This window comes from Rhinolophus sinicus, chromosome 12 (assembly GCF_057876585.1).
Source record: "Rhinolophus sinicus isolate RSI-liver-muscle chromosome 12, RSI-T2T, whole genome shotgun sequence".
Taxonomy (NCBI): Eukaryota; Metazoa; Chordata; class Mammalia; order Chiroptera; family Rhinolophidae; genus Rhinolophus; species Rhinolophus sinicus.
The window spans coordinates 36,697,727-36,720,801 of record NC_142512.1 but is presented as its reverse complement, the minus strand read 5'-3'; the positions used below and the strand labels follow the sequence as shown (position 1 = coordinate 36,720,801).

Sequence of the window (23,075 nt, the reverse complement as noted above, 5' to 3'; positions counted from 1 at the left end):
GGCAGCGGAGGGTGGGGACACTCTGGCCCGGCTCTCTGTGGTGCGGGAGGGAGAGGGAGCAGCGGCCGCTCTGGTCGGCGGACGTGCTGCCGAGGAGTCCCGGAAGCGAAGCAGCGATGGCGGAGAGTCCGACTGAGGAGGCGGCGACAGCGACGGCGGGCGCCGGGGCAGCGGGCCCCGGAGCAAGCGGCGTCGCTGGTGTTGTTGGCGTTAGCGGCAGCGGCGGCGGGTTTGGGCCGCCTTTCCTGCCGGATGTGTGGGCGGCGGCGGCGGCAGCGGGCGGGGCCGGAGGGCCGGGGAGCGGCCTGGCTCCGCTGCCTGGGCTCCCGCCCTCGGCCGCTGCCCACGGGGCCGCGCTGCTTAGCCACTGGGACCCCACGCTCAGCTCCGACTGGGACGGCGAGCGAACCGCGCCGCAGTGTCTACTCCGGATCAAGCGGTGAGCCGGGGTTTTTCCTCCCCCAGCCCCGAGCTCCGGGGTTCGACCTTCCCCGCCCCCCACCCTTTCCCACTACAGCGCCCCCGCCGCCTCCGCGCTTCCCTCGCGGCGGCCCAGCTGTAAGGCCCACGACTTATCCGCCCGCAGCGTCGGGATCCAAGTCCCTTCTCCCCCCGCCCCCAGCTCCACACGCACCAAATCCCTCCTTGGAGTGCCCAGGTCCGACCCCGCCCCTCGGCAACCTCCCGTGAGCCCTTCGTCTCCATTCCGGACACCCTCCCCCATACCTCCCGCCCGAAACCCGACCCTTTCGTGCTTCAGTAACACCCCCTCCCGCCCTCGGCGCCACCCCTCTCCCCCCTCCCCACGCCAGCCTTGCGAGATGCTGCCTGGAGGCCCCACCCATCGGGTCCCCCCGTCGTCTCTTCCTGAGCCCCGTTTGTAACACACACAGCTTGCTTTCCCTGGCCTCAGGCTCGAGACCAGCCTTTCTTTTTATTTCCCATCTCCTCAGATCCCCTCCATACAGTCCCTTCCCAAGTCTAGATCTCTTACCTCATGTACCCACAATCTCCCCTTTAACCACTTTTCCAGATCCCCAAAGCTGTCCACTCACACCTGTTCCAGAAACTCAGGTTTCTTCCCACTCCCGTCTCACTCTGGCTTGTAATATCCTACTCACGATATTTCTTTCCTGTATTTTTTTTCTCTGGATCATCTGGTTTACTTTTCTGAAGCAAATATACCCAATCCAAATATAAAAACAAGGTCCTAACTCCTTTTTGTGCTTGCTTCTTGGGCGACTGATTTTAGGCCATATCATTTAATAGATAATACTTATGCAAAAAATTTTAGCATAGTACCTATCGCGTAGGAAAGGGATAATGCTTTGTAGATGCTATTAATCTTGAAATCTGTTTCTTGGTGACCAGACTCTTTCTCTCCCCCTGCTCCCATCACAATCATCCTCATCTAGGTATTCTCATCCCCCACTTTCCAAGTCCCTTCAGGTTTAGCTCTACTTACATTTCAAGGTGGTAATGAAAATTAAACAGCACGTTGTGTGTAAAGTACCTGGCCCAGTGCCTGACCGGACAGTTTTCCAATCCTGACATACGTTTGAGTTCCGCCAGGACTTTGCTCTGCTTATTTGCAGTTTATGTCCCTGTGTTCCTTAGTAAGTCCCAAGCCTATTCCCACCTAGAATGTCCTTTAGACCCTTGCTCACAACTGATCCATTCTAGTTTGTGAGATATGTCCTAGAAATCCTTGTACTTCTATAGTAGTCACTGTGTCATCTTCCAGATGTGAGATTCCCAGCAATTTCAGAGGGTGCCATCCCCAATTTGAAGAGATCTCTGCCCTATTAGTTTCCTGGGCAAGATCATTGCTCCCTGCTAGCTCCCTTGCTTTATATAATCCCCTTACCAACAAAAAGCCACGTGGTTTGTGGAATTGATGTTTTGTTGGAGTTGATGGTACAGTCCCAGTTACTGAAAAATCTTCATTTAGCATTCAGCTGTAGTACCTGGGAATCTCGGAGGTGGGGAGTGAATGAATTGCCATGTAGGAGGGAATGAGAGTAAATGGGATGTGGCTTTTCCAGGGTGACATCTGATGCCATTGGGATCTTTTTTTTCCCCCTTCTCCTTACCCTCCCCCTGAGGAAACAATGCCCCTTTGATGATAATTTCTCTCTGACTGCCTGACGAGTACTCAGCTGAGATTTCTCAGCCAACAAGACAGTGCAACCATTTGTGGTACCAAGCACCACTTTCTCGAACCCTGGCATCACTGAGGCGATAACAACTGTCTGTCCTGCTCAAGGGATTCCCTTTTTTCTCCTCTCCCTCACTCCCTCCCCAACCTCCTTTTGGTGTTATACAGGGATATCATGTCCATTTATAAGGAGCCTCCTCCAGGAATGTTCGTTGTACCTGATACTGTTGACATGACTAAGGTATGTAACTTGCTGGGGTTTGGGGGTTATTGGGAAATTGGGCCCATAAAGTTGGAAGAGCCTAAAAGAGATTATCCAGTTCACACCTCTGATTACATAGATAAAGAAATCAAGCCCCCAAGAGAGTAAGTGGCTTGCCCAAGGTTACACAGTGAGGTGGAACAAAGCCTCAAACAGATGTCTGTTATTAAGGTGCCCATACGGTAGGTCCTGGTTGGCTTGGAAAAATCCCAGTTTACACTTACTATCCCGGCTTAACTATTAATAGGGCACTATTTCACTCTCAAAAGTGCTCCAGTTTGGATGACAAATTATGTGGTCACCCTATCCATTGTACTACCCAGCTCTTACCCAATCCCACCACTCTTGACCTTTAAGTATGCTGCTATAAATCAGATACAGAGAAGGTTAAGAATGGGGCAAGCTTGAGTAAACAGTTTTCGCAGTAAAAGGCTGTTGTTTAGGCTCCTGTTCACCCAAATACCAGTCCTCTCTTGTCCTCCACACACAAACACAGAGAAAGCTTAGTATGTAATGTCAAATTTCTCTGATGCTGTTTCTCTGAAAATAAGACCTATGCGGAAGATAAGCCTTAGCATGGTTTTTCAGGATGACATCCCTTGAACATAAGCCCTAATGCGTCTTTTGGAGCAAATAATATAAGACCCGGTCTTATTTTCGGGGAAACACTGTAAGTACCTAGGCTTCTCTGTCATTGAGTGCTCTACCCTCAGAAGTGAATTTACGCTTTAATTGATGTTGGGAAGAAGTCAGATTTCCTAAATCTAGTGTTGTTTAAATGAAAAGTCATAGTTGCAAATTTCTTAGAGTAAAAATTCAGGTTTTGTATTGTTGGTATCTATTTTGTTTTGAATAGATTTCTCTTTCAATTGATTTTTTTTTTTTTTTTTTTTATGTGGTTGGAAATGTTTTTCCTGGGACATCTTGTCCTCAGTCAAGTATCAATGTTAATATGTTAATATGCTAGGGTTCCCAGAATTGATGCCATGTTGATACCAGTTTAGCTTGCTATTCCAATGACTAAGGGCTAAAAGATAACCTAGGGAGTCACCAGGGTAAGTTAGGGACTATACACTGAAGCATTGGATTGCAGGTCCTTTTTCCTCTTGCTGTTCAAATTCCAAGCAGACTTACATGCATGCTTACAAGCTTTTGTAGAATAAACATAACTGAGTTCATAGGGAAATCTTGTTCAATAATCACGGCTGGAGGAAGAGACTAGCGTTGTGTTAAGTGCTACTGCATTTTATTTATTTTTTTAACTAACCTACAGTGTCGGGGAAAGTTCTGGGGATGGTGTGATGGCTCTGGACCCTGTGTTTTCCCCATTTTTCCTTGTAGCTTTGATGCAGCTGGATGCTGCCTGAGCCACATCCTCCACAGTAGGTTTAATCCTCTGTAGAGGAAGCAGACACCCTAGGCTTCCATCACAACCCTCCGCTCTGCACTGTTACTGGCACTCGTGCTGTGGCTTCCAGTCCCTTTCCTCTTCCATTCATCTTACCTCCCCTTTGTGCCACATAAATGGAGGCTGGAGTTGCATCATCCGCGTGTTGAACCTGGGCAAATCCAAGCATCCGTACTCAGAAAAAATATGTATTTCTTAAAATTAAACATGCTAGGATAATACTTTACAGATGCATATTATATTTTGCACATTGGTGTTCTATCCATTTGTTATACATAACTGATCAGAGAAGGCCGAGCAAAAACCATGCTGTAAGGGAGTTTTAAGGGATATTCAAGGGTGATTTTGATTAGATTCAGTTTTCACCTCAGACTCTAACTTTAGAATGTAACCCTGAGTAAGATGCCACTCCCCTATAGTGGGATTTCTTAAAATTTTAAACATACTTATTAACGTGAGGACAGGCTGTTCATTCTGCACAGTGAGGATATGGTATATGGCTACCAGGTGAAGGTCTGCTTCTGGCGTGGGTAGCAAGTAGAAGCCAGGAGGGGTTGGGATGGGACATCACCTCACGATTTTGAGATGGGGTTTTATTTTGCAGATTCATGCATTGATCACAGGCCCATTTGACACTCCTTATGAAGGGGGTTTCTTCCTGTTCGTGTTTCGGTGTCCGCCCGACTATCCCATCCACCCACCTCGGGTCAAACTGATGACAACGGGCAATAACACAGTGAGGTTTAACCCCAACTTCTACCGCAATGGGAAAGTCTGCTTGAGTATTCTAGGGTAAGAGGAGACTTCTAAGTGGCCAAGTTGGTTGTTAGCACATAATGACTCTAGGCCAGCCTTTATCAACCAGCATTCATAACCTGAACTACAGAACACAGAAAATGATTGGAATGACTATTTCCTGAATTCTGTCAGGATGGTACAACTAGTACCATTCTAGACGCAAGAGAGAGAAGTTCATTCATTACGGACAGTGGATGCCTTAATGAAGTGGTGCTCCGTGAGCAGCAGCAACACCTGGGCACCTGTAGCCATACAGCTCCTGGCACCCCACCCGAGACTTATATCAGAGATTCTAGGGCTGGGGCCCAACCAGTCTGTGTCTTACGAGCCCTCCGGGTGCTTTCTGGTGCACACTCCAGTTTGAGAACCACTTTCTTAGGGCATCAGGCTTAATTCTGTCCCATACAGGTTGAGAAAGGCTGCAGATCTGTGCCATTCAAGATTGTGGGTGTCTTATTTTTGAGTCTCAATGAGTGGCTTTGGAGGCGGTGGTGGAGATGATGATTATGTTATTTTAACTGAATGAAAAATGTCTGAGGTTGGAAATCACATCAGATATGAAACACAGAAGTTTTAAGTACATTTTGTTTCTGGGTGCTACTAAGATTTTTGCTTTATGTAGTTCTCATTCATTCCTTTTAATTGCCTTTGGGGGTTAAAAATTCAGAATGGAAATGTCTTCTAGTATACTCTGGATTGGTCCTTTTAGTGGTCTGAATTTCCCTGGGGCAGAGAACAAGTGCGGGTTGAAATTGAGAGAGATGCCCAGTGGTGATACTGTTTTCCTTCTTCCTGTCCACATTTTCCAGGTTTGTGGGGGGGGACAAGGCAGTTGACAGAAACTGGAGACAGGATTCTTTTTTTTAACATCTCTCAGACGTAGGGATAGTGCTGTGATTGTGGCAGTGAGGAAGTCCTTTAAAGGAGATTGTTCTTAAAGAAGTCCTTCGTGTCATAAGGGTATATATTGTCTGTGCTGGTAGGATAGTGGTCCATGTAACCCACAGTGGTAAGGAAATTTATTTGTTGCTTTTGTATGAAGTTCGTTCATGAAAGTGTTTTGTATTAGGCACCCCTTCATTAGGTCTATGTAAAACTATTTTGAGCAAACATTAGGCACATAGTAGAAACAGGGGAAGTAAAATGGTGGGGTAAAAGTGGCAGAAGTATGTTGGGTGAAAAAGGAGAAGCTCCCTGAAATTGAAAATTTGTCACGAAGGATCAGAGTGGAAAATTTCCAGGCATTCTTAGTTGACTATATTCAATTTATCAGCCTCATTTCTTTTCTACCCAGAAAAAAATACCAAGCTAACGAAAGAAATTTAATGAACGTTTAACACATTGACATGAATCCTGAATATGTGAAGCCTTGGAGAGTGCAAAGTCTAGAGTTTGGGGAGGAGCAAAGCTGAGAAGAGAGCAGGTTGAGCGGCACTGAAGAGCAATCTCTGATGAAGTTACTGTCCCAAATCACTTACTTGGGCTTTCCTTGAGTCCAGCAGGGAAAGGGAATTGGCCAGTGAACTTGAACAAGCAGTCCTGGCTCAGGTTGTGTTCTGCTTCCAGCTCAGGTGCCATCTCTTCAATTAATTGTGCTACAAATAAATGTCATTAATGTCCAAACTGCCTTCCTCCTCCCAGTATGCAATCAGGTTTATGAAAGAGAGAGGCAATTTTGGTGTTTCTCTCTTGTTTTACATGTATTATTTTCAGACCCTCCCCAGTCTAGACATGCCCTTTACTCCCTTCCTGTCTTCGGAGTTCTGTAATCCTCAGAGAATTCAACACCCTTTGGGGGCTTGATAGAAAACTGGATCCCTGATCATTAACCCCACTACGTGGCCTCTAACCAGATAGCTTCAGTCCCCTCTCCTTCTGCTCAATTTCTCCCTCCTCACTGACTCCATCACACCCATAAATAAATAAGCCCTTTGAGATTCTTTCATTCTGATGAACGGAACCTTCCCTGGCTACTGTTTCTTTCCTAGCCCAAAGAAAATCCCTTCAGAGTTATCTCGCTTGCTTTCCCCTTTTCTTTTGTCCCACTTGATAAGAGGATTAGGCAGTTGACTGATTTCTGGTGAATGAGGGTGAGGCAGAGGCTGGGAAATTCCAGAATATTAATAGTGAAAGAGAAAGTTGAGTCACTTAAGATGGTGCTGCTAGGCCCCAGGGTACTTGTGCACTGGTCTTTCTGTGATGGCCTCTCGCAGCTCGCTCTGCCTCACCCGCCTCCATTCCCTCTGATGTGTTTTGCAGGACGTGGACTGGCCCTGCCTGGAGCCCAGCCCAGAGCATCTCTTCCGTGCTTATCTCCATCCAGTCCCTGATGACTGAGAACCCCTATCACAATGAGCCTGGGTTTGAGCAGGTAAGGCTGTTGGGCCTGGCTTTGGGGTGTGGAATATTGGGTTTTAAGAGAGCTCAGAGGTTGGCTTAAGGGTTGTTTTTTAACCTGGCTCAGCCCCATGTATTAAACTTATCGCTATGGGGGGGAAAGGAGCTGGCATGTGTGCTCCTTATTGATGAATGTTTTTTCTTGTAAGTTACAGTAATGTCAAGTTATTTCCATTTGACTTGGATTAATCTACCATGTGGAAGTCAGTGGAGTCATTTGGAAATTAATTCTGAGCCTGCTTTCGGGGCTCTTGCATCCAGTGGGTTTTTATGCGTCCATTCTCCAGTATCTCCTTGAAGTGATCTCCAGTGACTACTGCTGAGCCAGACATTCTTCTGGAATTAAGAAGTACGGTTGACTCATGAATGACACACAGTCTAAAATCCGCGTATAACATTAGACTCTACAGTGGGCTCTTTGCATCCCCTGGTAACAACCAATTGCAGTTTGAAAACAGTATTTCGACCTGTAGTTGGGAATGCAGACACTGTTTTCGATCTGCTGTTGATTGAATCCGCAGATGCAAAACCTGCAGATAAGAAGGGCCAACTGTATTTACTGAAAAAAATCCACGATAAGTGGACCCCACGCAGTTCAAACCTGTGTTGTTCAAGGGTCAGCTGTACTATTACCTGCAGAGCCAGAGGAGCTAGCTAGTCATCAGTTAGGGCAAGAATGTTTAGTCAGCCCTACCGAAGAGAAAGTGGAGGAAACACATTTTCCAAGGGTTATGCTATATGCCAGACACTGCCAAGTTTTTATATATAATTTCTCCTTTGATCCTTATACGAGCTGTCTGAGGTAAATATTGTTATCCACATTTTCAAGGATACACCAGATCAGGGTAGGACCCAGGATGTCCCTGGAGCCCAAAGTTCTTCCATTGTTCCAAAGTGCCTTCCAGGATTACTCATGAGCACAGGAAGAATTCCGGTGATGTTCCCAAAAGATAATAATTCAGTCTAGGTAATTAAAACAGCTTAATTCATTCTGAAACTATTTGAGGTAACGCTGACATTGATGATTCTTCTATATACCTGAACAAAAGGGAGCGCCCTTTTAAGAATAAACAAAAATTATTCCCTAAACCATCTTTTCCGAACAAAGAGTAGATTTAATTTCAGGAGTAGGTAGAAATGGAGATGGACTTCATTGGCTAACCAAGAATCTGATTTTTATTTAGGTCTTTTCTTTGTTCGGAAATTCAAGAGATGTGACTTTTTTCTTAATACTTTCAAATGTTCTTGGTTCATAGCACCCTCTCGTCTTGGTAGTTTTTTCACAGTTCCCCAGGCAGAAAGAAATGCCAAACGGTTCCATTTGTTAAGTAGTTAGGTCCACAGAACTTATTTCTTTTTTAAATAACTATAATGACTTAATAATAGGATGTGTGCCCCTGTTGGGCGCCACACACAACTTTTAAAATCTTGGAACCACATTGAACCCATCACCTTCGTTTATGTCCCCCACTGTTTTTGTGTGCTGTACTTGCTATTTATAAAAGTAGTGACTGAAAATCCAGCATCACAAAGATAATAGGTCATTGAAAGTAGTATAATACAGTTAAAACTGAACTACCTACCTCAAGCACTATAGTGGTTCCCATAGTATTTGACAGATGTTGAATACCATGGTTTTCCTCAAGAAAGTTTACAACATCCCACAGTGTCCCTGTGTTGCATTTTGGGAGCCGTAGTAGTAGGCTGGAAATACATACCTTTTCTGTTCGTGTTTTTATCAGAAGCCAAGGCTCTGACCAGAGTTGATGGTAGGAGGAACATTGAAGAGTTAAAGGAGAGGAGACTGTGCTCCCTTCCGTTTACACCCACACGTTTCATGTTAGCTTTCTAGACCAAAAATGGGAGTTTTCCTTTTGAAAATTTCAAGTTCTGCTTCTGATAGATTCATAATGGTTGACTTAATGGTAGTAGAACCCTGCAGACATATAAAGGCGTTAACAAGGAAGCATCCTGGTATGTATAGGTTTTCCAGACAGATTCTTAACGTCATTTATACCTTTTGTTCCACCATCATTCCTATAGTTGGTTATTTCCCACTTAATCCTTACCTGAGAGGCCTTTCATTTTAAGCTCTGGAAAATTTGATGGATCTGGTTTGCTGCTGATAGGTAAAATGACCCGTAACAGAGAATAGGTATTGGTACGCACAGGGGCAGGTAAAAGGTCTCAAAAATGAAAGGCTCTTCTGGATGTGCCATACAGTGGGAAAGGTATCCTCTTAGTTTATGTGCTTGGGTCACATGCCCCATACTAATCCTGAACCCTCTTCCCATTGGCTTTTCTCTTGGCCTAAATTTTGTACTTGGATACTGTGGTGTCTATCACATTTCAGGAGAGACATCCAGGAGACAGCAAAAATTACAATGAATGTATTCGGCATGAGACCATCAGAGTAGCAGTCTGTGACATGATGGAAGGAAAGTGTCCCTGTCCTGAACCCCTACGGTATGTGTCAAGAGAGTCCACTTGGTACTTGTTACTCCTTTTGGAGATTTAGCTGGTTCTTACTTTTGAGAACCTTTGGGGGAATGTCCAGTGTTGAGCACCAAAGGGAGATAGAGAAGAAATAAGTTGCTTTTAAAGACCATGTGGTTAAGGGTTCCCCGACAGGAAGTTCAGAGAGCGCTTCTCTCTTCTTGGAGTACGCCTGGCCTGATGGGAAAGACATAGTTTATGTCCTCACGGAGCCCCCAGTTTGCCGAGAACCTGGACATATTAAAGACACTTAACTGTTCAACAGCCAAATGAGGTGTAGAGCACTTCATAAGAAACCCATTTCTTAATGTTCAATTTTATTTCTAAATAAAAACTGGAAGAGCAAAGTCAGAGTTAATGAAACAAACTTCCTAGAAGAATTTTGAGTAAGGATTAGGATAGGGGTGGCCTTTGAAAACAGATGAGATTGAGAAAGTCATGAGTTGAAGTTGGGATTCAAATGATTGGTATTAACAGTCACTCCCATTTTATAATCCCTAAGATCTCTGGGCTTGGGGACGCTAGCTGTTTAATTTGGCATTAAGGTTAGATGGTGAAAGGGTGACCCTTTTCCCCCTTGTTCTTAAGTTCCTCTCCTTGTTTTCCAGAGGGGTGATGGAGAAGTCCTTCCTGGAGTATTATGACTTCTATGAGGTGGCCTGCAAAGATCGCCTGCACCTCCAAGGCCAGACTATGCAGGTAACAGCCTCTTCTAGTGACTCCAGAGGCCTTACCGCAGACCATGTAAAATCCCCACGAGGGTGACACCCACATCTCTCATAGAACTCAGAGCCGAAAGGAACCTGGTTCAGTTGAGTAGCTGAGGCCCCAAGAGGAGACTGACTTGCCTAAAGCCAAATGGAGGTGGTTCTGAGTTCCTGGCATAAAGTAGGTACTCACGAGTAGAATCTGAACTATCCTTTCCAGCCTGGAACTCCTTCCCTTCTTGGTCAGTAGTCTTTTCAAACCAAGAACATTCAACCCTCTCGGTCTTACGGATTGTAAGAGTCGTCTATTGGAATTCCATCCCTAGCTCAGAGGGGTGCTAATAGAATGGAAGCATTGGGTATACAGTGTTACATATTGAAAGATTGCTATTACAAGATGGTAATTAATTATTTTCTGCCTCTACTGGGAAAATGTGCTTCCGCTTCCAGTAAAAGTGCAGAATTTAGGCTTGTTTTAAAGAAGAGGTTCTGATTAAAACAAATTGTACATAGGCTCAAATATAAACAACCTGGTTGGTTAGAGGGTGTGAACCCTCTTGTTTTGAAGGACCAGTTCTTGTCTTGGATCATTTACTGGTGGACTTATTTAGCAATGTGGTGACGTGCATAAGTGACTAAGACCTCTGCAGGTTCCCCCCAGCTCTTCTTGGGCTCTTTCCCTCACCCAGCCAGCACCACCAGCAGGAGGAGTAAATGTCTTATTTCCTCAGGTGCTGCTTAGAAATGTTAGCTTCCCTGTCCTTCCTTCAAGGCCTTCCCACCCACGTGCCACATTTAAACCAAAGGTCAAGGACAGCTCAGGGGTAACTTGTTTCCCGAACTTTTTTGCGAGTATATCAAAGATGATGAATGCAGTGGTTTGTTCCCCGTCGGGAATTCGCATTGCTGGTATCCAGCAGCATTTCCAATATTCAGTCTGTTAAGGAAAAATAACTCATGATGAGGGAAGGAAAGGGAGGAGCAGTATCAGGAGAGGAGGAGAGTGGTTAGAAATGGAGCCAATGATGAAAGAAGGAAGACAGAGTAAGTGTGGAGTTCAGCCTTCGGGGAGTGTAACCCTCATAAATGAAAGGTGCAGGCTGTAGTTACAGTGACTGTGATTTGTGTCCACTGGCCCCTGCTCGTGAGGATAATTGTGAGCAAAAGTGTGGAAAGAGTTTATGTAGGAGAAAAGAATCATAGCCTTTTTGTGACTGCCAGGGAAACAGCTCTCCATTTGTTTGGTCCCTGGCCGTGCTACTTTGCTGATGTATTCTCTATGTAGCATTTTAAGTTCTGGTCTTTAAATATTCCACCCCAACCGCAGTTATTTTGGAGACTTGAAGGACAGTTAACCCCTTTCTATGTAATATTTAGAAATATTTCACCTAGAATAAGGATTAAGGTCAAGGCTAGGTGACCCTGGCTTGATGCCCAAGAACCTGGACAGAATTGTGGTGATTGCTCTTTGGAGAAGAGTACAGGTGCTTACTGAGTTCCAGACCTGCTTGTGACCGTAGAAAAGCAGATGACCCTTTTCGAGTACAGTAAGTCCTCACTTAGCATTGTTGATAGGTTCTTGGAACTACAGCAAATGATATAACGAAACCAATTTTACCACAGGCTAATTGATGTAAACAAAAGGAAGTTCCCAGGCATCTCATCAATGTTAGAACATAAAGACGTTGAAAAAATGGTGTTATTTGAGGACTGTATAGGGAATGAAAGATAATTCTCCCTTTGTATATGGTTTTTATGAGGTTAATTAAAAACACAGTCGGGGTGGCTGGTTAGCTCAGTTGGTTAGAGCGTGGTGCTGATAACACCAAGGTTGCTGGTTCGATCCCCACATGGGCCACTGTGAGCTGCGCCCTCCTTAAAAAAATCAAAACACAGTCACACTGAATTATTATAGTCCTGGTCTTGAATTTCTCTTCCCTGTCTGTTTTGCCTGTACTGTGTCCCCCTTCCGCATATTGGCATGCTTTTAAGGAATGCAAACACATTTGAATGTTGGCGCAAGCCAGACCTGTCCGGGGCAGTGAACATGCCATGATATTCTTGAACAAAGATTGTTGTCCTCTGTTCGGAACGGCCTATGCTGTGCTCTGTTCCTATGACTCATAGGTGGAGCATGCGTTTGACATGGGCCCAAAGCTGCTCTCTAGGGTGAGCCACCCAGACTTGAATCTTCCATCCTATCCCACTTGTCTCCTTTCCCCACAGGACCCTTTTGGAGAGAAGCGGGGCCACTTTGACTACCAGTCCCTCTTGATGCGCCTGGGACTGATTCGTCAAAAAGTGCTGGAGAGGCTCCATAATGAGAACGCCGAAATGGACTCTGACAGCAGCTCATCTGGGACAGAGACAGACCTGCATGGGAGCCTGAGGGTTTAGACCCTGCTCCCTTCTCCCTTCCCCCCACTCGAGAGTCCCAGCAAAGTTCCTTCCCCCCACCCCAGGGACGGAGAGGCACTGTGTATCTCCCTCCAAACGTGACGTCATCCTGCAAGATGGCAAGAACCAAGCAAGCTTGGATCCCAGGGTGTGGGAGTGGGGCGGCTGTTCCCCATCTGACCTCCTTGGCTCTCGAGCATCTGGGGCTATGTTCATCCCATATCAGGGGCCAAGGTACCTATGCAGGAGCACCTAGGGCGAGGGCCTCTGGCAAAAACAAAACAACCAACACACCTCTCCACAGGGCCAGCTCCTTAGGGATAGGTGGGAGACAGAAATTGCAATCCCAAGAGGGAGTGTGCCCAAAATGATTTATGGGGATACCTGGAAGGGAGCTTGGGGTGGGGGGGTGCTGTCTGTGACACTTAAGCAGTCTGGGTGGTTGTCTGTCTCTTTGTCTGTTTTCAGTCTTGAAACGGCTTCCCAATGCCCTTTTCCTCCTTGCCTCTCTCCCCCTATTATTTCCCATGGGCCAGCATAATTTTGTTTTTCCTAATTTATAGTCACTGTTCTAGACAGACCAAAGAGAAGGAACAGTGGTGGAGTCTAGGCTGCTGATCAGTAAGCTTTACCTAGCACCTGAGCACCTTTCTCTTCTGCCCTCCATTCCCTCACCCATTTCTCGATTTAAGTCAGGAGGTAAAATGTGACTGGGACTGAACCACGGTTTTGGTAAAGCCTGCAGTCACCATAAGAAGCTGAAAATGCTGTTTCTTCCCGCAATCACTGATTTGAAAAGTTCCCAACACAGGCAGCTGCTGTGTGTATGGGATTAGAGCCACTACATAGAATAGTCTCTTACCGGTTTTCATAAATACTAGTCACAATGAGGGTATTTCTCCTGGGGGCGGGGTGGGGTGAGGGCGGAGACTGATGCTAGTCCTATGTATTTTGTTTGGCTGTCCTTGCATATTTTCATCCCAGCCTGTAGTCCCCACTCCTCACTTCAACGCCAAGGGACTGTGGGGAGCAAGGCAGAGGAGATTGGGCTGGAACTCGAGAGACTCCTCCTCTTCTCTCCCCTCCCGCCTTCCTCCCCCTCCCAGCTGCTCTTTGTCACTGGTTCTGATGGGTGTTTGCCTGGCTGTGTCGCTTCTCTATCTGTATTTAGCTGCAGTGATCCTTTAGCTGGTTGGCTCAGAAAAATGTGCTTTAGGTGCCCTGTGGTACTGGGCATCGAGGGAATCCACCCTTCCCCTTTTTGATGCGTTCTGCCCGTTTTTCCAGATTAACTGTTACGGCTCCCAGTGGGGTATCTGATCCACCTGACGTCAGTATCTAGCCACGTATAAGGGAAAGGATAACTTGTACCTGCTCTGCCAGCTGCTATGGAGGCCTCTGCCTTGTGGATCATGGGACTTCCCTGGGGAAGTTGGGAAGGGGGGTGTGCACAAAGGAGAATGTCCTACTTGGGAGAGCAGGAAGCAAACTGGACAGGAAGGGGGTCTGGGGAACAGAAGTTTATGTTGGATACCTGAAGGCTGGGTCTTTACAAGGAGACTCGGAAAGGGACCCTGCTTCCAATTTCCCTCTTCCATTCCCAGAGCTAGTAGTACAGGGCTTAGAAGAATGCCCTTGGTCTGTTGGTCCAGTGTTGTCTGTCATCCATTTAAGTGTTCCCACTTTCAAGTGACAATCCTCTCCTTGGCCCTGCCATGGGCAGAACATGTCTGGCATACTTGCCTGACTTAACGCCCTAATCTTGAGTTGAGGAAATATATGCACAGGAGTCAAAGAGATGTCTTTATATCTGACTGTACATAAATGAAATTTTTTTTTTTTTTTTTGGTGCAATAAAGTTTGTTTTGGCAGAAGGAGGAGGCGCCTATGGGTGTGGGAGGGTTTGTGTAAAGGAAGAAATGGATCATCTAACAACCACACATCTTGCCTAGGCCAGAAATTTGTTGGAGAAAGTGCTCAGTGAATTGTCTGGGAGCTGAAAACGGGGTTTGATGTGGACTGCTAGTGACAAGTTTTCCACCAACCAGAAATAGGGTCTTTGTTTCGAGGCTGTATCTCTGGCAGTCAAGGAGAGGAATGCCATCTTAGCCTCAATTGCTTCCAAGGAAGTACCGATTCAGAAACTGCAAAGTGAGCATATCCTACAAGGACGGGCAGAGGTAGAGATAGGCTTAAATTATATATCCCCTGCTAAGGGGTGTCTATGGATAATCCAAACCATTGGGTTTCTGGTTTTCTGTTAAACCAGCCCTTAGGAATTTAGCATTCAGACTGTGAAAACGGCTTGACACCTGTGTCCCAGCTCATCACCACCTTAAAGGCTCTTTCTGGTAGAGACACTTCCTCTTGGCTGACCATTTATGCAGGAAGAAATTAAGTGTCCTGCCAGCCTGTGCTGTGCAAAGTGGACTTGGGTTAGTGGGCTTTGGCTCTGTTTCAGCTGGTGGTCTCTGGTACAGATTCCTCACCTGCAAAGTTAAGGATACCTACTTCCTTTTAAAGTGGGTGTGAGGATTAAAAGAGGTGTATATAGAACTGGGCAGAGTTAGGTGTTCAGTAAATGATTTCCTTTCCCACCACTAAAACTAGAAGGATCTGGTGATCAGTCCAGAAAGGAAAGCTATAGGGAATTTGAGAAACAATACATTCACTATTGGTTGACTCCCCTCAAATTCCATTGTTTTCTTCCCTCTAACCATCATTTTAACATTAGCCTCTATTTCCTTCACACTCATAGCTGAGTCTGTCATAACCTGGAATCTCTACAGAGGGAGCTGAAGAGTGAATATTTACTAGTCCATTATAATCTGCTCGTTTGACATAAGGAACATTTTATAAGAAAGAGGTTTGAATTAACAGGCTATAATCTATGTCTCAGGGCTACAAAGAGTAGACTGTCTAGCCGGGAGACAGATGGCCTTCCCATGGACTTGTAGGTGACTTGTGCAAGTCATTTTATACATACTCGCTGTTCTGTTACTCAGGTTATCCTTACTGGATAAATGAGGTTTTCTCCAATAAAGATGCAATGTGAAGGCACTTTAAAAAAAATAAAATAATGGGTGAAGAACACTGGGGGAAGAAAAAAACTTGGAACATTATTTTCTGTGGGTTTTTTTTTTTTTAAACAAAGTCCAGGTTTTATTCAACAGTTTCTCCCTCTTCTCCCTGTCTACTCTATGCCCCTTCCACAGTCCCAGAGTCAGGGGAGGGCTTCTCTGGCCTCCTCAGCTGTGATCTCCTGGGAGTAGAGGTCAGTGAAGAGAGCTGGCAGCCAGTAATGGGCTTCCCCTGGGGCCTGCAGGTCCAGCCAAGCCAGCCCTTCCTTCAACAGGTGTTCCTGGAAGGAAAAGGTAGGAAGCGTCACTTGAGAAAGGGGAGTTTCCACAAAATAAACAATGCTCATACCTATTTTGGCTTCAATGGGATTTTCAAACTATATCAAATCTACATGAGTGCCTTCACACATTTCAAGCAAACTGGAATGATCTGGCCTTGACTTCTGCCTGAGGTATGAAAAATGCCACCAAGTCATTTAACCTGTGCAGCTGGAAAAGTGGGTAAAGACAAGCAAGAGTGGGATGCTGTGGAAGGAATGCAGGGCTACAGAAGTATTTGCTATTTGGCCTTAAGCAAATCGCTGACTCCATTCCCTGAAGCAAAAGGGAGATCACTACCTTTCAGTTAGCTTATTAGGTAACAGGCAGATGTGGGTAAACCTTTTTGGAGAAGTTAATGGAAGGAGCATATTAGTATCAGAATGGACTCAGCTCCTACAGCTGGAAATAGGCGTAAGATGGGTTGGTTCTGCTCGATAATAAACGTGTATGTTTATCCTTACTTTACAGATGAAATTGAGTCTATAGGTTAATTGTTTGGATAAGGAAGAAGGTACTAAAATCCTACATTTCCATCCTACTCCCTCTTTACAACATCAATCTTTTCATTAGTACCATGAAATTTGTATATATAAAACTATAACTATATGCAATAGTATATAATTATAGATATATATGCAACTCTATAATTATAGATAGGTAATTACCCTAGGTAGTCAATTTCCCCCACTGAACTGTTACTTCCAGTACAAACTACATTAACCATCTGACCAGGCGCTACAGGTTAGGAGCAACAGGTGTTGGTGATCCCCCTGTACCAGTGGCAGCCTGGTTTTACACACGTGTCAGGGTTAGAAGCCTGCCTTGTGAGTTCTGCCTCTCGGTGCCATCTTCAAAGAAATGCTGGTGTTACTTCTAGTGTGGCAGCAGTAGCCTTCAAGGCAAGAGGCCAGCAGAGCAAGGCTGAAGCTCCGTGTGGTTCCTATCCACCCACCTCCTCCCATCTGGGGCCCATCTTTTCTGGGCCATTTCAAAAGTCACATACCAGCACTTGTCGCGCTCGCTCTGTCTCCCATTTAAGACTGGCTTTGATATCACTGACAGTCACGTAGCCATTTTTCTGAAGGAAGGAGGAATGGGGATTGAGTCAGTTAAGAGTGTGCTTTCCCTTAGAACCCAGCATCTGCCCAAGGACAACTGATTTATCCAGAAAGGAGGAGGAACTGCCCTTGAGCAAAGAAAGCCTAAGAGCATAGAAAAAGAATGTTTAGAGGTCCCAGCAGAGAAGAGGTAGGAGGAAGAAAGGGTGACTTTTGAGGTGACGGGTTGAGGGGTTCAGTCTTACAATGTGGAGTCTCTGGTACTAAAATGTTAATTTAGACTTTCTCAAAGAACTCTATAGAGTATGACAAAGAAAGAGTAAGAATGATTAATTGATAGGAAGAAATAGTGATAATCATTAACTTCGTAATCTGAAATATTTAAATATTCAGCCCCTACCCTGCCTCACCCTATCCCCCAATCAAGAAAAGCCCATCCCTTATTTAGGTTTGTTCTACATGACAGAATTCAAACTGAACATGCCTTTCCTAAATACATGGTAAGGATTTCAGGGAGGAGGTATACGCTTACGGCATGCTGAGAACGGGGATGGCAAACAAGATTAAACATTTGTTTTAAATAATCCATAAAAGTATTTTTAAGAAGACATCCAAGAAGAACCTGTCTACCCAAGGAAACAGTTGTCTGCATGTCTGTCTGCTCCACTAGACTGTAAGCTCCTTGAGAGCAGGAACTATATGGTACCCATCTTTCTATGGCCCACGGCCTAGCCCAGTGCTTTGCACTGTAGCTGCTCAATAAATGTCTGCTAAATAAGCACAGATCTGAGTGCCTCCATCCATTACAGTTCAGCGTAAAGACCTGAGTGATGGGGAAGAGATCAGAGGTGCTCCAGAATCACCCCCAGGCTGTCCCTTACATGCGCGCACACGCACACACACACACCGTACCTCTGCCAGTTGCAGCACCACAGTGTGATCCATATTAAGCTCAGCTGGGACAGACTGAATGAGGTAAGTGCCGCCCACAGGGATGATGCCGAAGCCAGTGCCAAGTACTTTTAGTTTCTTGATGGCCCTGATCAGGTCGTCTCTGAGGGGAGGGAGAACTGCTTAAAGACCTTTGACAGACCAGACCCAGCCACAATGCAGTTTCCGCTCTGCCCTGGGCAGGGTACTCTGATAGAAGACTCAAAAGGCTGCACAACGTTTAACTATGTCAATAAAAAGGGAGGGTTAAAGGGCCCCAAATGCTTGGACATTCAAGGGAGAGAGATGGTCAGGTTCTCCACTCAGCAAACCATTCAAACATGGGACAGAGGTAAAAAATATGCCCACAAGAGCCCATCAGGAAATGGGAATGAATGAGCTAAATGGAAGAGACAACACAAGGTAGTGTGAACGATGGCAAAATAGAAAATGCTTATCCCATTTTAAAGGGTGCAACCCAAAGTGATTATTGATTGTCATGTGGAAATTGAGGCCCAGTACTGCCAGATTTTCTTATTTCTTAGTTGACAACTGAAATTACGGAAAGGGAAAACCTACAAGTCAATGTGTAGATCACATACCCAGCCCACATACTGACAAGGCTTTTTTACATTTTCTCAAATTGGAGTCACACATACAGGCTGCTGAACCAGGTCAATTTATACCCCATCTTCTGACCCTAGCCTCTCTCAGTCCCTGCTCTATTCAGCCCCAAAAATGTTGAAAACAAAACAAAACATATGTATGCATGAAAATACTTAGAAGAAACTATATCAAAATGTTTAACAGTCGTAATACCTCAGTTGAGAAATAATGGGTGTGTTTTGTTTTTTTTTATCTATTTTCAGTTTTTTTAAATAACTTTTTTCTGATCATAAAGGGGAATAAAAGTGACTCCTAAACTATCCTAGACATACAAGCAGTGGGGAGAAAAGATATCCATCTAATTTTCAAAGACCTTTCTATACTCCAAGGGGTTGGAAGGCAAGACCTACTGGCTGACATCCTGGGCGAATTTGCCCCTTCCTTTTAACACCTGTTGATGTAGTTCCTCCAGAGTTATCAGACCTATTGGAGAAAGGGGAGAGAAAGGATTACTTTTGTGGCTAAAAAACCCAAACAAACGAAAGGCAGTATCATCTTTGAAAAACTATAAATGTTCTCTTGACATCAAGGCTATGTCTACAGTCAATGATTTATAACTGTTTTTAGGTTTTCTTTCTTAACTTCAACACAGACCATTTAATGTGCTTATTAAGATGAGACCACTGAATGACCATTTTTAAGGTCACATTTTAGAGAGTACATACAGTTATTTCCTACCTCCCTACTACTGTTTACAATGATTAGGGGCTAGACCTTCCTGGCCAAAAATCTTTGGAGAACAGAGACAATCATTCAGGTAATTCCACTTACCCTTGGCCATGGAGTCAACTATATGAAGTAGCTAAGATGCTTCTAAGACCTAACCGCTTCTCAGGACCTTATTGGCCTGCAGATTGCAGGATGGGGAAGAAGATCATCTTTCAAGGTTTTCTCCTTCTCAGAGAAGTCCAATGCCCAGTCCACAGGACCTAGCCACCCTCACCTCCATTCCGGTGCTTCAGGGCCAGGCACACTTCGACAATCTGGACGCCTAGTTCATAATAGAAGTCTCCCACACCTAGCATCTCAGACCAAAATCCTTTTCCAGCTACAAGACAGAAAAACAAAAGCTACGTTATTCATTAGTTACATCTTTTCTTTCAAAGCTAGGTTAAAGCATCTATCCTATGGGAAGTCTTCTATTCTTAGCCTTAAGTCCTTCTGCTTTATTTACTACTCAGGATCCTCAATATAATCTGACTCTTGGTAATTCCTGCTAAACAACAGGCTCAGACAATTCTAATGCGTGGGCAATCTAAAAAGCATTTCTATTTGGCTGCTAATTCTGGCTCTCGATACTATAAAAATGAGTTTTCCTTTCCCAAAGCATACAATGAAATATAATGGGACATATGGTCTAGACAAGAGAAAGAATCTGCAGACCTAGCATTCAAAAATCCATTAAAGACAATATTTTATTGAGTGAAAATGCAGGTTATAGAGTTGGATTATAGCATAATCCCATGTATGTAATAAAAAAGTTTATAATTATGATGAAGGTGTCAAAAAAGAGATACACCCTAAACTGTTAACAGTACTTTATCTCTACAATTATAGGACAGGGTCAGAAGAGTCTACTTCCTCCTTTTCTTTTTCCTCCTTTAGTGACTGCATGATCACATACTACTTTTATTAAAACTAAGTATTTTTAATAAAGGGGGAAAATAGCCATAAAAAGTTCCACTGTAGTTCATTCAAAGGAGGGTGACACACTGGCTCCTCAGCCTGCACCCCAGCCTCGCCATCTTCCCCATCAAACTGAGCACTCAGTCATCCTGCCAGGCATGCCCTAAAGACAACACTCTGTATCTCCCTGCAGGCCCTTCTAGAAGATGCCCCAACACCAGTGATAACAGCTCGGTAGCTTCTGTCCCTCTGGAATCCTAGAACACAGACAACTCCTTACAGGCCAAAGGATCAACCCCAATGGTGGCACACATGTCCTGGAACTGCACGCGGAACTCAGGGTTCTTCCGGATTTCTTGCTTGTGCTTGCTGGCAAATTCCTCCAGGTTGGTCTTGAACATGTCCAACTGCTTCGACATCTGAAGGACGGACAAGGGGAGGTTAGTGGCAGCCCAGCCAGGTGATAATTAAAATGCCAAAAATAAGTCCCTGGCCCAGTGGCAAGGCAAAGGCTGAAATAAGCTATCTGCTCAGGCCACCATGATGCTGTTTCCTGTTCCCTTTCTTTTGATCCCTGCTGCTCCTAAAATACATTTTTTTCTTGTGTTGCTGTTCTAAAGTCAGGATGCATCGAACAATCAACATGCATATCTAATGTGGTGCTTCTTTTTCCCAGAAAAACTATTATTAAATTGAAGGTACGCCTAATAATCCATTTTGTCTTAAAAATGAGGAAATGCAGCATTCACGCAGTGGGAAATCTTCAGCCACTGACAGAAAGGCTAGATAGAGAAAAAGGAAGCCTGGCATGAATTAGGTGTGCAGTGCCTGTTTAATCTAAGTCATGGACCTCCTTGGAGATCAACTCCAGATAAAGAATCCCTGAGGGAGGGCTAAGGGTCTACCAGATTACATTCCAAAGCTAAATACAAAATGGTTTGGGGATTTTCTGACTTCCTACTCGCATCACTGCTTCTCACAAAGCCAATCTTCTAACCCACCAAAAGTAACCACTTCTGGCCCAACATCTCCTCATTTGCTATTTGCTAACTTACACATTATTAGTCACCATTTCCAGTTGTTTCCTACATGTCATCTCTCCTATGAGTGGGAAATTTGAAGAGCACAGCCTGTGTCTACTATCTTTCCTCAGTTCAAGGGCCCATTTCCCTGCTTAACTGCCTTCTCCTCTTCTTCACCAGTCACAATAACTGAGTAAACTCTGGGAATGCACAGAAAAGGAGAAAGAGCCAGAGAAGGAAACTGTGCAGGAGCCACACCCATCACCCACACACACTTCTGGTATGCACCTAGGTGTGATGGTGGTGGTGGTGGGTGCCGCAGGTTAGGTAATACTTTCATGTTTTTTTAGGCATTTAAAGTAAAAACTTCAAAAGACCTAAATCAAACAGCTCTACCACTTGCTAACCATGCAACCTTGGATAAATTACTTCACACCTCAAGGTCCTCAGTTTTAATCTAAGAACAGTGTTCCTTCCTGTCAGTCTACGTAAAGAAAATGAACACATGCCTGGAACAGTGTTCCTTCCTGTCAGTCTACGTAAAGAAAATGGACACATGCCTGGGACGCTGTAAGCATGCGATCACTCGAAGATGTCAGCTATCATTATTATCAGCCAGTCGCCTAAAAGATCTGAGCAGTCCAGAATCTGGGTTTGCCAAATATCCTATTTCTGGTTCAACCCAAGTAATCTAGTTTATACCAAAGGTGTCTTGTCCAGCCTTGTGGGGTCTCCCTTCCTTCCTGGAGCCTTCCAACCGACTCACCTGGGCCAGCTGGTCCTCAGCCAAGACTGTCCCTCGCTCCTTATACTTGGCCTGTCAGACAAAGAGATCAGCATGAGTTATGAAGAGTGGGTGCTGGGGGCTCCCACTTGTACCGCCTCAGCTGAAATATGAAAAGAAGAGGGTCTCTCTTAAATGGTTTTTCTTAGGGAGAGAGATGAGGAAGTAGAATGGACGACTCGTCTGTAGTCAAATTTGGGGAAGTGGAAGAAAGGGCTGGTGGATCTGGCGATGCTGGCATTCCAATCCACCGGAAGCTGGAGAAACTCCGTTCCCGGGAACCCGAGAAGCCCGTGTCAGACTCTGTTGGGAGGCAATTTGAGGGTACAGAGCTCTGCTCCAGGGACTTCAGTCTCCCGCGGGTCAGGGCTGGCTGTGGGTCCGCCTTCTTCCCCTCACCTCGGCAAGCTTCTTCTTGGCGATGGCGCCGGCTCCCACCCCGCGGCGGTGCATCCCCGCCTTGGGCCCGCAGGCCGCCCCGCTGCCGGGGCCCGGGTTTCTGCTTCCCGGGATCCACCGCCGGCTCCCCAACGCGGAAGCGCGGTCCGCGCGTCATCTCCGCGCGCCGGAAGCTACGCTTCGACTTCCTGCCGCGGGGCTGCAAGTGTCCCACCGCCAGGGGCTCGGGCCCCGCCTTCTGCTGGTGGCCGAGTTCCGCGAAGCTGTGGAGCGAGGAGGGCGCGGGGTCGGGACCCAGAGACCCAGTTGCCTTTGTGCGGCCCCGCGCTCCCCACCCAAGTGGACGCCTCGGACCTGCTTACCTTTACACCACTGCCCCTCCATCGCCACCACAGCCACTAGTGCTCATGGGCCTCCTACTAGGTGCTAGGCGTGGAGTTGGGCTCCATGTAGAGCACAAACCAGAATGCACTCTACACCAACGGAGCTTACTTGTGCGAGTCACACGCTGGAATTCTGACTGGTGAAGGCTTTACAGTTAAGAACTTGGACTCTGGAATGACATT

General features: G+C 45.5%; 2 protein-coding genes across 2 annotated transcripts; one reads left to right on the top strand and one right to left on the bottom strand.

Annotated features, from left to right (window-relative positions):
* Positions 1-17,865, top strand: UBE2Z (ubiquitin conjugating enzyme E2 Z). Its single transcript, XM_019740600.3, has 7 exons — positions 1-439; positions 2,327-2,399; positions 4,433-4,620; positions 6,886-6,997; positions 9,377-9,489; positions 10,128-10,218; positions 12,453-17,865. The coding sequence occupies exons 1-7, from the start codon at positions 117-119 to the stop codon at positions 12,621-12,623; spliced, it is 1,071 nt and encodes a 356-aa protein (XP_019596159.1). The 5' UTR covers positions 1-116; the 3' UTR covers positions 12,624-17,865.
* SNF8 (SNF8 subunit of ESCRT-II) lies at positions 15,757-22,667 on the bottom strand. The gene is made up of 8 exons (XM_019740601.3): positions 22,510-22,667; positions 22,093-22,143; positions 20,585-20,723; positions 19,622-19,726; positions 19,029-19,101; positions 17,995-18,136; positions 17,028-17,102; positions 15,757-15,984 (listed from the first exon to the last, which is right to left on the bottom strand). The coding sequence occupies exons 1-8, from the start codon at positions 22,561-22,563 to the stop codon at positions 15,847-15,849; spliced, it is 777 nt and encodes a 258-aa protein (XP_019596160.2). The 5' UTR covers positions 22,564-22,667; the 3' UTR covers positions 15,757-15,846.
* Between the last annotated feature and the right edge of the window lie 408 nt (positions 22,668-23,075).